At 36.7% G+C, this 14,468-nt stretch overlaps 1 protein-coding gene across 2 annotated transcripts in view; it reads left to right on the top strand.

Moving 5' to 3' along the window:
* The window catches only part of LOC124619304 (gastrula zinc finger protein XlCGF57.1-like), a 226,718-nt gene that overhangs the window by 96,958 nt on the left and 115,292 nt on the right, over positions 1 to 14,468 (top strand). For both annotated transcript variants that reach the window (XM_047145599.1, XM_047145598.1), the window contains exons 5-8: positions 4,194 to 4,294; positions 8,629 to 8,797; positions 12,259 to 12,377; positions 12,463 to 12,619. In XM_047145599.1, coding sequence (XP_047001555.1) covers positions 4,194 to 4,294; positions 8,629 to 8,797; positions 12,259 to 12,377; positions 12,463 to 12,619 — 546 coding nt within the window. The remainder of the gene's footprint in view (positions 1 to 4,193; positions 4,295 to 8,628; positions 8,798 to 12,258; positions 12,378 to 12,462; positions 12,620 to 14,468) is intronic.

Here is a 14,468-nt window from a genome sequence, read left to right as displayed (position 1 = left end):
AAGCTTTTTTGTTGAAACTATACACTGTGAAATAGACAAAAATATGCACCTTTATCATGTCAGGTTAATATACATACAAATAAAATGACTAAATCCAGCACAACCAATTACTGGCTACATCAAAACATGACCATCTGATTCTTTAAAGAATTGAACTCACATGTAGGACACAGTTTTCCATGCATCTGAATATATACAATGACAAATCTCCTGAACTATGCATTGTACAATGATATAATGTTGTAATTACAGTCTGTGGATACTGTCAATAAAATGTGTTATACATAGAATTAATAGTAAAAAAATAATGCATTGAACTTCATGCTTGATGCTGAAGTTTTACTGCATTAACATCAAAAATGTAGTAAGTGATCAACTTTTTTCCTTTCGTTATTTTGTGGGGGTGTCAGTGAGAAAGTTTCAGAAAAGCTTGATACAACAAACTTCACAAATTTGTAAATTTTGTTGGAAGTCACTAAGTGCTGCCTTTCTTAAATAAAGGAATCAAATTTTTGTTGCCCACTGGGAGCTATTAGATAGGCAATCTTCAACTGGGACTTGTTGAATTTTTTAGCCATTTAGTAACATAGATTTTGTGTAGACATTACAAATTTAAATGATATTGAGGGTGGGGAAGGAAAGGGAAAGGATGGGTGGCAAATATGTAACTACCAGCCGCACAGGGCATTGTGGTAATGCAGCGGTGGAAGTTGAAAATTTGTGCCCAACTAGTTGCCTTAATCACCTCAGCCAAGTAGACACGCTCTCCAGCAGACTCAAATTCTCAACTTATCGCACACTGTAATTCAGCAGCCCTCGCCCAGCAACTCCCGACTCATAACTTATTGATTTACATAGGATTTAGTCAGGAACAGTGCATCCACACTGAAACAAACGTCAGGAGCCTTCGCAATCATACAGAAATCTAGTGCATATATTTATAATAATTTCCAAGCAGGGAGTTGATGCAAGAGGGATACTGCATTGCACTGTGTGATAAGTTTTGAATTTGGGTCTAGATGGCCGAGACAGTTAGGGCAACTCTTCTAGAGACATGAAGCATCTGGGTTTGAGTCCCAGCTCAGCACAAATTTTGAACTTTTGCCATTGCATTGTCACTGCTGCAGCTAGAAGTCACCATTTTTCCACCCCTCCTTTCCCTTTCCTTCCCCATCCTATGTTTTGTATAAATATACACATCAGCCACATCATCACGAGTGGTATCTGTTCTGTCAGACATGTAACTATTACAAAGTTGTGTCAACATGACATATTGTTCTTACCCACATATGCCATAAAACATCAATTCAGAGTAACTTTCCACATAGTGTGAAAGGCAGTTTTTGTGATAGATTAGTGCATGATATTGTGAAGCTGCTCAGAGAAAGAGCATTCAAATAGGTCTTGGATGGAGGTGCAGGGAGTGGGGGAGAATCTGTTAATAAGGAATAATTCATCATGGTATATTAGAGAACAAACAGTTTTTCAACCTTTAACTGTATCCTTACACTGTGAAAAGTTTTGCCCAAATCAGTTAACACAAAGGCAATGGGAGAGCAGTTTGCAAACTTGGATTCTTGTGCTCCACTGGAATGCAGAAACAGGCGACCCCTGTTAGAGGTAAATGCTACACAGAAATCTTTTGGTAGTGATGGGAACAAATAGACCGAAGTTATTCATTACTGGCTGCCACAGCAGATATCTCGCTAACGCCTCCCTCTTTCTCTTAATGGTTTTCTGTAAGTTTCTTTCCTCATTAATTTTTTTTAGTATATCCATGTCTTCTACATATTGCTTACCTTTGACCAAGAGGGCTATGTTATCTGTGGACTACAGCATTGTATTTGTTTCCCTTGCATTTTTGTTTCTCTGAAATTTTGTTTTGCATAATTAATACATCTTTGATTGGAAAGTTAAGCAATAGTTGTGATAAGCTGCAAGTCTATCTTATGCACTTCTGAAGAACTTTCAGTATTTCTAAAAATGCTGTGATTATTGATATCTCCAGATTTTTAATTATTATTTTATTATCATTATTATTATCTCATTTAGCCCTTTTAGGGAGCACATATAACAACTAATTTAGCTTTACTCTTTTCGTTGTTCTCATTTTCTAGAACTACTTCATCCTGTCACTGTGGGTCTGTTGTCTGTGTAGTGTCTGCTTGTGGGGGGACAGTGATGGGAAGAGTGAACTGGGAGAACGACAAAAACAGATAAAGAAGGAGACTAAATCAGATAGGAAGGTGTCAGTAGGTCACATGTGCCACATTCTTATCCTGTGCACTTGCTGACTTTCCCTCTCATCCATCAAACATCTTTCCCTCCTCCATGTGCCTGCCTCCTTTCTCCCCTTGCCCATTCCATGTGATACAGCCCCTCACCACAGTCAAGCTGCAGTGGTGCAACAATGTAGGTAGCAGAGACAATGTAGCCAGCTGAGATAACGTAGCTGTGCAGGAATTTGTGTACTTATGTATGTGTATTTTGAACTACCTAGTGCTGAAAATATACACCATTCAAAAACTTATCAGGGTATATATGCATATTAATTACTTGTTCTGAATGTTTTATAGATGTCCATTTTTCATTTTTAAATTATTTGGTTCCTGTAATGATCCAAGATTTCTTTGATGACTTATAGATATGTAGTTATTTTTGTTTTTAAAGAATCTGCTATCAAAAGTAGATGCAAAATTATTGAGAAATACGAAATCTTCATCCTTCCTCTCCCCCTCCCTGCCCCCCCCCCCCCCACCTCACACACACACACACACACACACACACACACACACACAAAAGGTTCATTCAGTTTGCAACATCATTTAGTTACTATTTCTGGCGTTTCTGTACATAGTTGCCACTCCAACTTAGGCACTAGTCATAGCATGGTACCAACTTTCGAATACCCTTGTCATACATGGCAGATGCCTGTGTTTTCAGTCAGTCATCTACACTGGTCTGCAGCTTGTTTACTGTGCAAAACTGCCATCCTCCTAGCCAGTGTTACATCTGAGCAGAGAGACGAAAATCAGAGGGAGCCAAGATCTGGCTGTGTGGTGGGTAATCAAACACTTCACATCAAAAATGCTGCAGAAACATCTTTGTTGCAGCGACAGTCTATGCCTGGGCCATGTCATGTAGAAGGACAATGCCTAATTACAACATTCCTCTTCGCTTGTGCTGAACTGCCTTTTGTAGACATTGAAGAGTCATGCTGCACAGAGCTGCAGTGATGACTGTGCAGTCTTCCATGAATTTCACCACCAAAACTGCTTTCTGATCCCAGAACACAGTAGCCATATATTTTTTTTGCTAATTGAGAAAGTTCATATGCACATTTTTTGTTTGTTCTGGAAATGAGAATGCATTACTGTTTGGACTGCTCTTGTGTTTCTTCACTTTTGAAATGGACCCATGTTTCATTCCCTGCCACAATTTTATTCAAAAAAATTATGCTTCATAAGGATAGTTTTAGAGAAATATTAAGGCAGTGCCCATTCACGTTGGTTTGTGATTGTTGGACAGCATCTTGGGAACCCATCTCGCACAGAGTTTGTGGTACTGAGTCTCGCAACACTTTGGTATAGAGAGCCACCCTTGAAATTTTAGGAAACGAATCACTCACCATAGAAATTGTGAACCGACAGTTGTCTCAAATTACCCAATTTACTCACTGAACAAGATCATCAGTCGATACGTGCTTCCTTCCCTGATCGTCTGGCTCATGAATACATGTACGTCCTGCTTCAAAGTTCTTGCACCTTGGCTGCATTGCATCCCTCAGCATGAAGAAATTTAATGACGGCACGCACTTCTCATTTTATGTGGGACTATTGTTCAAAGCATGTTTGTGTGCTCATTGAATGCGCAGGACTTACAAGTGCAAGTGATACGATTGACAGGCATACTAGAGATATTGTGTAATAAAGCTAAGCAGAACTTCATTGGGTTTTCACTGTAGTTTTAATTTTGTGACAATTGGACCTAAGGGGGGTTGGGGGGGGGGGGGGGGGGGAAGTAGCCCTTGTATGTTAAATTTAGAGCTGGCATGGGTTCATTGTATACTTCACGTTAGCCGGCATTTTAACAAATATAAAAAGTGATACATCATGTAACTACATATTATCAGTTGTACTGTTTCTAATATGTTAAAAAATATATCTTTCTGATGTCCAAAACTATGTTCACAGGCACAGTGTTGAACACAGTAAATGAGCTTATAGACGAAACTTCAGCTTTGGGTCCAGGTAAATGTCATTGTTGTGGTGAAGACCTCGACACTGCCCACTCGGTATGTAAACCTTTTTACTTTATTTTGTTATTGAAATTTTATGTAAAAAATTAATATTAAGGATATGAAATGTGGAATCATCTCAATCTTGGTTCCTCACATTAGTGATGGCATTGAGAGTCAGCTCTCATAGCCAAAAAATGTTAAATGTTAGAAAATGATATTCAGACAGTGTTTGCCTCAAAAGTAAAAGTAAGTCATCCGTTCATTTATTTTGGCTTGGTTTCCAATAGGACATGTGACATCACCTTTTTGATGCTAGCTGACCACCCTCTTTGTAATACTTGTGGAGAAGATTCAGTACTAGTGCCTGGCATTTCATTTTGTCCTCAGTTTTCAGTTCATGTAATTACTTTATATATATTTTGTGAAAACTAAACCTCTAAATGATGATTTTATGCAGCACTATCCAGAAGTTCTACGAGGCTTGGAAAAAACGGCTCTGAAAATAGAAGGATATTTATGTAGCAGTTGATTATGAGACAATACTCAATACAGGCTGGCCACTAGTCCCTTTGTAATACAGACTATGTTGTCATGAATTAGCTTCATCGTCTTCTATTTGGTTGTTGATAATCTCTGTGCTCTTCTCATAACTTCTGTTTCCAGTCTTGATCATTTTCACCTAAAGAGTGAGTAAAAATATATGCATCTCACAACTGAAGGGGCATTTCACACAATCTGATAGTAACAGCATTCGCAACTTTGTCATTTCACCAAGATGTGAGTCATATGTCCTCTCCATCTGTGTTGGTATAAGGGTAGCATTCCAAGTATCACTACTGACTAGGTGCTTGATATGCCTTGTTTTAAACCTTTCATGTTTATGAACCAGGGTCTTGTGCTTTGGATTGTGGAATAAATAGTATTGTTGAAGTTTTTGTTGCCTCAGCCCTCAGTTGGTGCCAACTACAGTCACTAAATAAAATATATGTTTTACTATTCATGTTTCGTCAAATAAATTCAGGTGAAACACTTACGGCAAAATGTAAATTGTATTTTTCAGCTGAGCTTATATGTAACCACAAAAATCATTAACATAGACAAATGTTCCTGAAGACTGGTAATGGCTTTTTCAATTGTTGCAAGAACAACAATGTGGATGATTGACTGAGCTAGTTTTATAATATTAGTCAACAGAACCCTTCAGTCTTGGTACTGTGAACAGCTAAAAGCAAGGAGGATCTACAGCTCTACAGTATGACTTAGTGAGGATGGCATCCTCACAGATAAAATATTCGGGAGGTAAAATAGTCGCCCATTTGCATCACCAGGTGGGGGTTACTGAGGAGGATGTTGTCATCAGGAAGAATAAAACTGGTATTGTAATAACAGCAACATGAAGCTGTCACAATTGTCAGAGACCAATCCCTGCCTCCAGCCCTCACCAATGGTGGTACTGCAATCTAGAAGCTGTTTCCTCAAGAAGTGCTCTGTGGGAAGATGTCATGCCCCTGGAGCTCATGTCACATCACCTATCAGGACCCCTCTGATCGGCTATAACCGTGCACCTGCCATGCAGAGGACTCATCCCCTTGTGCACTCACTTGATGGAATGTTCACTGTTGTCTGTTGATAACTTTTGCTTTGATCTCGAACTATGTATTGACTATAATGTTGGCTGGTTATCTTCTGTTTGTGTGACATCAAGGCTTATACTTTATTGTCTTTACTGTGTGTTTCTGTTGTGTCAGTATAATACTCGAAATAAATTATGCTCATTACAGCTGACTTTTACAGGTACTGTTCAGGTTGAAGCATAGAATGTTAAACTGTTTAATTAGGTAGGCAGGTTAGAGAATTTAAAAAGAATAATGTCTGGGTTGAAGTTAGATGCAGTAAAAATTAATGACAAATGGTGATGGGAAGAATAGAACTTCTGGTCAGGTGCCTACAAGGGTATCAACAAAAAAGCAAAGAGGGTTAATGCGGGATTAGGTCTATTAACTAATAAGAATGTTTATAAGCTACCATGAACAGTATAGTGAATGCATTATTGTAGCCAAGATGGATACAAATATAACACCCAGCACAATAGTACAATTTTTTATGCCTATTCCCTTTCACAGATGATAAAGAGATTGAAAGAGTGTGTGATGATATGAAAAAATATTCAGATCAGTAAGGGAGATGAAGATTTAGTTGTGATTGGGGACTCAAAACTAGAATTTGATAGAAGGAAAATGAAGAGAAAGAAAAAAGTAACAGAAAAACATGGACTGCAGGAAAGGAATGAAAGGGGAAGCTACCTAGCAGAAGTTTACAGAAATGATTTAATAATTGCCAACACTTGGTTTAGGAATCTTGAAAGAAGGTTGTACATGAGGAAAAGATCTGGAGGTACTGGAAGGTTTCAAATAGATAATAACAGTATAATAGTGAGAGAGAGAATTTGAAACCAGATTTTAAACTGAAAAACATTTCTGGGTCCAATTATGGGCTCTGGTCTTAATTTATTCATTATGAACTTCAGATTAAAGAAATTGCAGAAGTTTAGGAAATTAAGGTACTGCACCTGCATAAACTAAAGGAACCAAAAGTTGTTGTGAGTTTCAAAGGGAATAATAGGCAACAATTGACTGAAACGGGAAAGAAATACAATAGAAGAATGGGTAATGATGGGAGATGAAATAGTGAAAGCAGCAGAGGTCCAAGTATGCAAAAACAGAAGGCCTGGTAGAAATTCTCAGATAGCTTAGAGCTTAGAAGATACTGATTTTAATTCATGAAAAGAGAAAATGGGAAATGAAGCAGACAAAAGGGAATAGAGAAGTACTTGACAGAGCTGTAAAAGACCTAAGTTGAATCATGAGCTGTAGACAGTCCCTAAGAATTATTGAGAGCCTTGAGAAAACGTACCACAATGAAACTATGTCACCTGGTATGCTAGATGTATGAGACAGATGAAGTACCTTCAATCTTCAAGACCGATCTAACAATTCCAGTTCCATAGAAAGTTGGTGCTGATAGATATATATTGAACTCTCAATTAATAAATCATGGTTACAGAATACTGACAGATTATTTAATTATTTAGCGAAGAATGGATGAGAGAAGCGATAGAAGCTAACCTCGGTGGAGAAGACCAGTACAGATACTGGAGAAATATAGGCAGACTTGAGACAACACTGACCCTTTGAATACTCTAGAAGATACATTAAAGAAACATTGGTAGATTTAGAGAAAGTATTTTGACTGAAATACATTCTTCAAAATTGTGAAGATAACATGGATAAAATATTGGGAGTGAAAGTTTATCTATAACTTTTCAGAAACCAAACTCCTGTGGCAAGAGTCTAAGGACATTAAAGGGAAGTAGTAGTTGAGAAGGGAGTGAAGTGGGGCTGTAACCTATCCCTAATGTTATTCAGTTTGTACATTAAGCACGTTGTGAAGAAGACATAGGTTAAGTTGGACAGAGGATTAAAATTGAGGGAGAAGAAATTAAAACTTTGAGATTTTACAGTGACACTAATTATTTCAGGGATGACAAATGGATTGGATGAGCAGTTTAACAGAAAGGAGAGTGCCTTGAAAAGAGGTTTTTAAGATGAACTTCCACAAAAATAAATTAAGGGTAATGGGATGTTGTTGAGTCAAATCTAGTGATGCAGAGGACATTAAATTAAAAAATGAGACACTAAATGTAGTAGATGGGTTTTCTTATTTGAGTAGCAAAATAACTGACGATGGTTGAAGTAGTGAGAATATAATATACAGAATAGCCATGGCAAGAAAATCATATCTGAAAAGGATAATTGAAGTCCGGAGTATAGCCTTATATGGTAGTGAAACTTGTAAGATATACGATTTAGACTAGAATGGAATAGAAGGTTTTGAAGTATTGTTTTACCGGAGATTGCTGATGGATAAGTCGGATTATTAATAAGGATGTGCTGAATCAAACTGCAATAAAAGAAATTAAGACACAGCTTGACTAAAAGGAGGGATTGGTTGATAAGACACATCTTGTGGTGTGAAGGACTGATCAGTTTGATAATAGAGAGAAGTTGTTGGGCAGAAATTACAGAGAGAGACTGAGCCTTGATTAAAATAAGCAGGTCAAATTTGTGTAGCTGACAATAGTTATGCAGAGATGAAGAGGCTTGCACAGAATAAATTGTCATGTAGAGCTGCATGAAATGAATCTTAGGACTAAAAACAACAACAACAACAATATGGTTGTTTTGTTAATATTAACATATTATCTTTTTGTGAATGTTAGGCTCTGTCATGAATCAAGTCACGTGGTTTCTGCTTTCTCATCCCTCTTCATGATGGCCTACATAAATTATATTTTATGTTTAATATATTGAGTACACTGTATTTTGCAGGGGGGTGACTTTGAATGTGTTGATTGCTCTAAAAGCTTCAAGTTGAAGTCCAGTCTGGAGAGGCACAGAAGAGTGATTCACATGGAAGGAGAGACATATACATGCCCAGAGTGTAATGCAAGATGTCCAGACAAAGGAACTCTTGCAAGGCACATGTACACTCATACGGGTAAGCAATATCTCATTTCTGTTAACAGCAGACATTTTTGCAATTTTTTTACCTCACCATCCCATGAAAAAATTTTCATTTGGTTAAGAGAAGAATGAACACTTTAAAAATGTGTTCATGGCTGTTGTATGTTGAGTTTGTTTGCAAGAATGCAGCCTTTCCATGAAGACTGAGAGTAAAACATTTCGGCCTGCCAAATGAAAGCATACTTAGGCAAAAGCAGGAACTTACATCAGCACAATAGGGCAGGACAAATGTCAGGAGTGATAAAAAGGTATAGTAGGGTTTAACATCTTGTCAGTGACATAATCAGAGATGGAGCAGAAGCTCAGACTGAAAGAGGTTGGAGAAGGGAATTGGTGATGTCTTTTTCGGAGGAACCACCTTGGAATTTGCCCCAGTTGATTTAGGGAATTACAGAAATATAAATTTGGATGGGCAGATGACATTCTCTCCAAATTAATATGGTTGTGTCCAAAAGCTTAGACAAGCTCAGTCTTCTTTTTATGCCTGTCTACCAATCAGTGCTGAGTTGTTACCATGATGTTTTCCAGATCTGTTGGACAGTGCGTACATTCAGGAGGCAAAATATTTAGTAGTGCCGATGAACACAAAGAAAAGTACATTACATTATCCTTGATATTAAAACCATTCATTCCTTTTTCAGGGAGGAGAGGAGGAATAGATTTCGGAATGTAAAATCGAAGGGCGGGTCATTCAGAGTACAAAAACCCGCCTGTAGTGAGGATGAGGTAGGCAAAGATGAAGGGGGAGAGGATTACAGGTAGAAAAGGATGTCAGAGATAGGACATTGCTAAGCTCTATGCCAGCTTCACTATAAAGATTATTAGGACAGAGTGAGAGGTAAAGATAGATTAAGAGGATGTGAAAGAGATATTGCAATTAAGAATGAGGAGCTCAACAAGCAGACCAAGAAGAAGGTTGAGAGATCACATAGAAACCAACCACAGATAATAGATGCTCTGAGCAAATTTCTAACACTTGAAGAAAGAAGAAGAAGAAGTAGTATAAAAATATATAATGAATAAAGATGATCATAATGAAAGAAGAGAACATGTGGGAAGAGTGAGGGTGACATGTTGACATTAATGATGGTTAAGTCTAGGAGAGTGTCAGGGTGCCATGATGTGCTGGATGCAATTTCCCATCTTCAGAGTTCAGATAAACTAGTGCAGGGTGGAAGTTCCAAATAGCCCATGTGGTATGCAGACACTTAAACCCCTTGAGTCATGCTGTATTTTTCAAAAATTGAAAATGTGGTTTATGTGAACCTAATAGTCAAAGTTACATTAATTAATATTAACATCCATGCTTGTTTTATATATGTGATAGAAATATTGTAGGAAAGTTCAGTTAGATTGTAAATACTTTTGGATTAAAGGAGACACTCATAGAAAAGTGGAAGCATTGAGTTGTCGATAGGCCAACACAAAAAGAAAGAAGAGAAGAGTTTTGAGCTACCAGCTGTACATATACCCCTTATTTTTCAATTGGTTTGAGTTTTACCAACCATCATCACAGAGGACTAAAAAATAAAGAAACACAAAACGTACGTAGTATATACAGACAAGCTTTTTAAAAACACGAAACATATGTGCAAAGAATGATCCTGTGTAAAGTACTTACAAAGCTGTACATTGATGTATCAAAAATACATTAAATTCAAACAGCATGTACCTGCATGACCAGTAAAAACTTGCTCTGTAATATAACTCAGTAACACCCGAAACACTATGGATCATAAAAATGCAATAGTGTAAAGTAGATGACTCTTGGCTGTTAAGAGCTAGTAAGCAGGCTTACAGGGGCTATGTTACAGACTAACTGTCCAAGACAACACTGTCAAAGATTACAAAAACTTACAGTGATATACAGCCAAAGAGTATAGGATATATGCTCTAGTCAAGCTTGACAATAAACATCAAGATTGTCAACCAGTGGAATCCATATGATCAATGTACTGTAGAAGTCTCTAGTAACATTTTGTCTAGTTATGATAAAATATTCAATAGATTCAAGATTTTTAAAATGTGGTTAAAAGGATGTTATGTGAATCAGATGGTATATGTAACAAGTGTTAAATCATAAAACCACAACATGGCAGGCAAATCTAAAAAAAAATTCTTGATATGATGAAGTACAAAATGAATCTTGTTTTTCTGTTATACAGTTTTGCATCAATAATGAAAATGATGTATCACTAGTATTACGATTTAACACGTGTTAAAAATGCCATTTGATTCTGATAATATCTGTTTAACCACATTTTAATAATCTTCATTTTCATAAATATTTCGCTATGATTAGATAAAATGTCACTACAGACTTCAGTAGTGCATCGATGTTGTGGACTCCATTTTCTACAATACTGACATTTATTGTCAACCTGCACTAGAGTGTAGATTGTCATATGTTTCTGTAATCTTTGGCAGTACTGTCTTGGACAGTTAGTCTGTAATATATACCTTTGCAAGCCTGCTTGCTAAGAGTTGTCTAGTATACACTGTTATATTTTTGCGTCCATAGTGTTTTGAAGGTTATAGAGTTTGTGTGCTATTATGGAGAAGGTTGTATTGGTCATGCTGTGATATCCTGTTTGGATGTAGTGTATTTTTGATCCATGGATGTACAGCTCTCTGTAAGCACTTTCCACGCAGTCGTTCATCACACATATGTTTCTTGTGTCTAAAAAGCTTGTCATGAACACTAAACATGTTTTTGTGTTTATTTGTTTTTCAGTCCTCCATGATGGTGGTTGCTAAAACTGAAACTGGTTGAGAATAAAGGTGTACATGTACAGCTGGAGGCTTGAAATGCTTTTGTTCAAATACTTGACAGCCATAAATAGTTCCCTACAAAAAGCTTGAAAAAGAAAGAAAGTTGCTATCTTTCAGAGTAATCCTTTTACAAGCTACAATAAAATACACAGAGTAATCCTTTTACAAGCTAGAGTAAAGTACACACAGAAAACACACATGATATAAAATGTATCTAAACAACTTCATACTCCGCCCTAACTAAACTAATCTTTCTTCATGTAATTGGATATTATTTCAGTATTCTCAAACTTAAAACATAAGAATGTACATAAAATTGATGAATTCAGTTCCTAGTAATCCCTGCTGGTGCATTTGGTGGGCTAAATTTGGAAATAGGTATGGTTTTTAGCTGTGTCACTTGGTATGGAATAACTAAGGCAAATAGTTAAGGATTAGGCATAGGGTATTATTACTGCAAATCACACTTGGTAAAGTAATTCAGATTCATATATGGAGAAAAAAATACCTGCCAAATAACAGCAGTGTCATTGTGACATTAATTGCCAACAATTTCACATGTGACCAAGTGTTTACAGCTAACATTATTTATACTACAGAACCTTTATCAGGAAAATGTACTGAGGAAAAGTAACCCTGATGTATACTTCTTTTCTTTGACAGGTCTGAAACCCTATTCATGTTCACGTTGCCAAAAAACCTTTAGCAGAAAATATCATTTGGAGCGACATGTTGCACAAACAGGCTGTGATGGGAAGTCAAGGCCAAGTTTTCCATGTCAGGTAACTATTGCTGATCTAGCTTTAAATTTACACTATCAGATCATGTAATATGTTTCTTTACCCCATTTCTGTGCCTTTTACTTAGGTGTGCGGGCGAATGTTCAGTCGGAAAGATAATTTGAGGCAGCATTTACGTGCTCATGCAGGTCAGGTGATACGAAAGAAGACTTACACATGTGAACATTGTCATCATGAGTTTCAGGGTGCTACACTTTTGCAGGTGCATTTGAGGACACATACAGGTCAGTCAAGTAATAAAAGCTCATGTGTTAAAAATTGTGTAATGATCATGTCCATATCTTCATTCCTGTTTGAGGTAACACTATATGGATAAGTATTCCATCCAGATGTGTTGGCTGTGCAGACTGATTCTTAAAATTTATGAATCTGCAACTAACTCTTTAGGTATGCTGCACATAAATCATAATTGTGACATTATGGTTTTTACAATTAATTTATCATTTTTGTCAGGCTCTGTTCTGAATTAGAATGTGTGTCTATGCCTGTACAGTGACAGTCCCTCATTTGTATTTAAATATTAAACCATGTCCTTTGTGTTTGCACAAACAGTACTTATAGTCAGGTGCCAAATTACTAGGTGGCAGAGACATGTTTAATTTCCAGTTAATTTCACCCATTGGTTTGGAAACAGCTAACCTATGTACATTTAAATGTTCATTTAAAATTAAGTTCTGTGTGATATTATTAATATGTGAGACAGAAGATCAGAGATGTAATACTGGAAGACTTATTGTATGTTCTGATCCACCCACTGCAAAAGTGTGTGGAGAATAAAATCTGTGTAAGATTCTCCCCATTGGCATTGCCTTCCAAAAGTATTACTGAAGAGAGCTGACGAATAGACAGGTCATCTAATTAAAGAACATCTTGCAGAATTCAAGAAAGCCGATTCACATGCAGAAAAAATTTGAAATATTAAGACTACGTTGTAAATACATAAAACATATGGTGATCCTGTAATTACATTATAAATTTAAGAGTCATTGAAACCATCTATAAAAAAATTCAACCCCATTAATAACAACAGTTTGTTTTAAGTTGACATACCTCATTTGTAAGCCCTGGTTCTCTTCCAAGTTAAGAATGTCTTGTCATCTTTCCAAATTTCATAATTCAGGAAATGTTAATTCTCAAACAAGTAGTTGCATTGTTGCTCAAATTTGAGAGTGCAGACTTTTTAAAAATTTGGTGACACTGTCTCCTAGTCCTACGTTAACTGTGTCCAAAACTGTATACTTTTATTGTGAAAGGCTCTCAAATATAAAATTTTGGTTTCTATAAAATTCTTGATGGGCTTTACTAGAAAACACTGTAAAATCACTTGTACTTCTGCTAACAGCCCTTTTAAGAAAAGCTGATAATTACATGAGGTGTGTTATGTAATTTCAACACGTACTGTGGCTTAATCAATGCACTACTGAGCAACCAAAGATGCTTGGTTTAAATACATGTTTGTTACTCTGAAACCCATCAGTAGTTCAGTGTGGTTATTAGAGTCTCTCACTACTCTAATAGTAACACAAAAAGTACAGACAAAAATCATGCTTCTGATGGAAGTAACATCCAGCTAGTCTGTATGCACAGAAATAAACTTCATCTTAGGATGCAATACTATTTACCTCAGTACATTATCCAGATTTCATTTATGTTGCAAGAGTTAATCATCTTAAACTAAGAAGAAGTAGTAGTAGTAGTAGTAGTAGTGTGTGTGTGTGTGTGTGTGGGCACGCGCGCACATTCATGCATGTGTGCATGCAGGCAGGCAGGCAGGCATGCATGCATGTAAGCACAGAAATTATTTTTCTTGTGCTTCGTCCAAGTTCGAAGTATGCAATACTGTTGCCATTGGATGCACTGCAAGCAACATACATAATCTGACAGTAAAATATATTGATTTATGTTTTAGTATGATCAAAGTATTCATTCCCTGTTTTTTTCCATAGAAACTCTTTGACTATTACTGCTTTTAAATTTGACTGTGTGAAAGAATAAGCTATTATTACATGCCAGCTGCTACACAATAGTGAGATTCATTGTTATTTTTGCTTTGCCAGGAGAGAAAAAAAAAAA

Source organism: Schistocerca americana, chromosome 6 (assembly GCF_021461395.2).
Source record: "Schistocerca americana isolate TAMUIC-IGC-003095 chromosome 6, iqSchAmer2.1, whole genome shotgun sequence".
Classification (NCBI taxonomy): Eukaryota; Metazoa; Arthropoda; class Insecta; order Orthoptera; family Acrididae; genus Schistocerca; species Schistocerca americana.
This window is presented reverse-complemented; position numbering and strand designations above follow the sequence as displayed.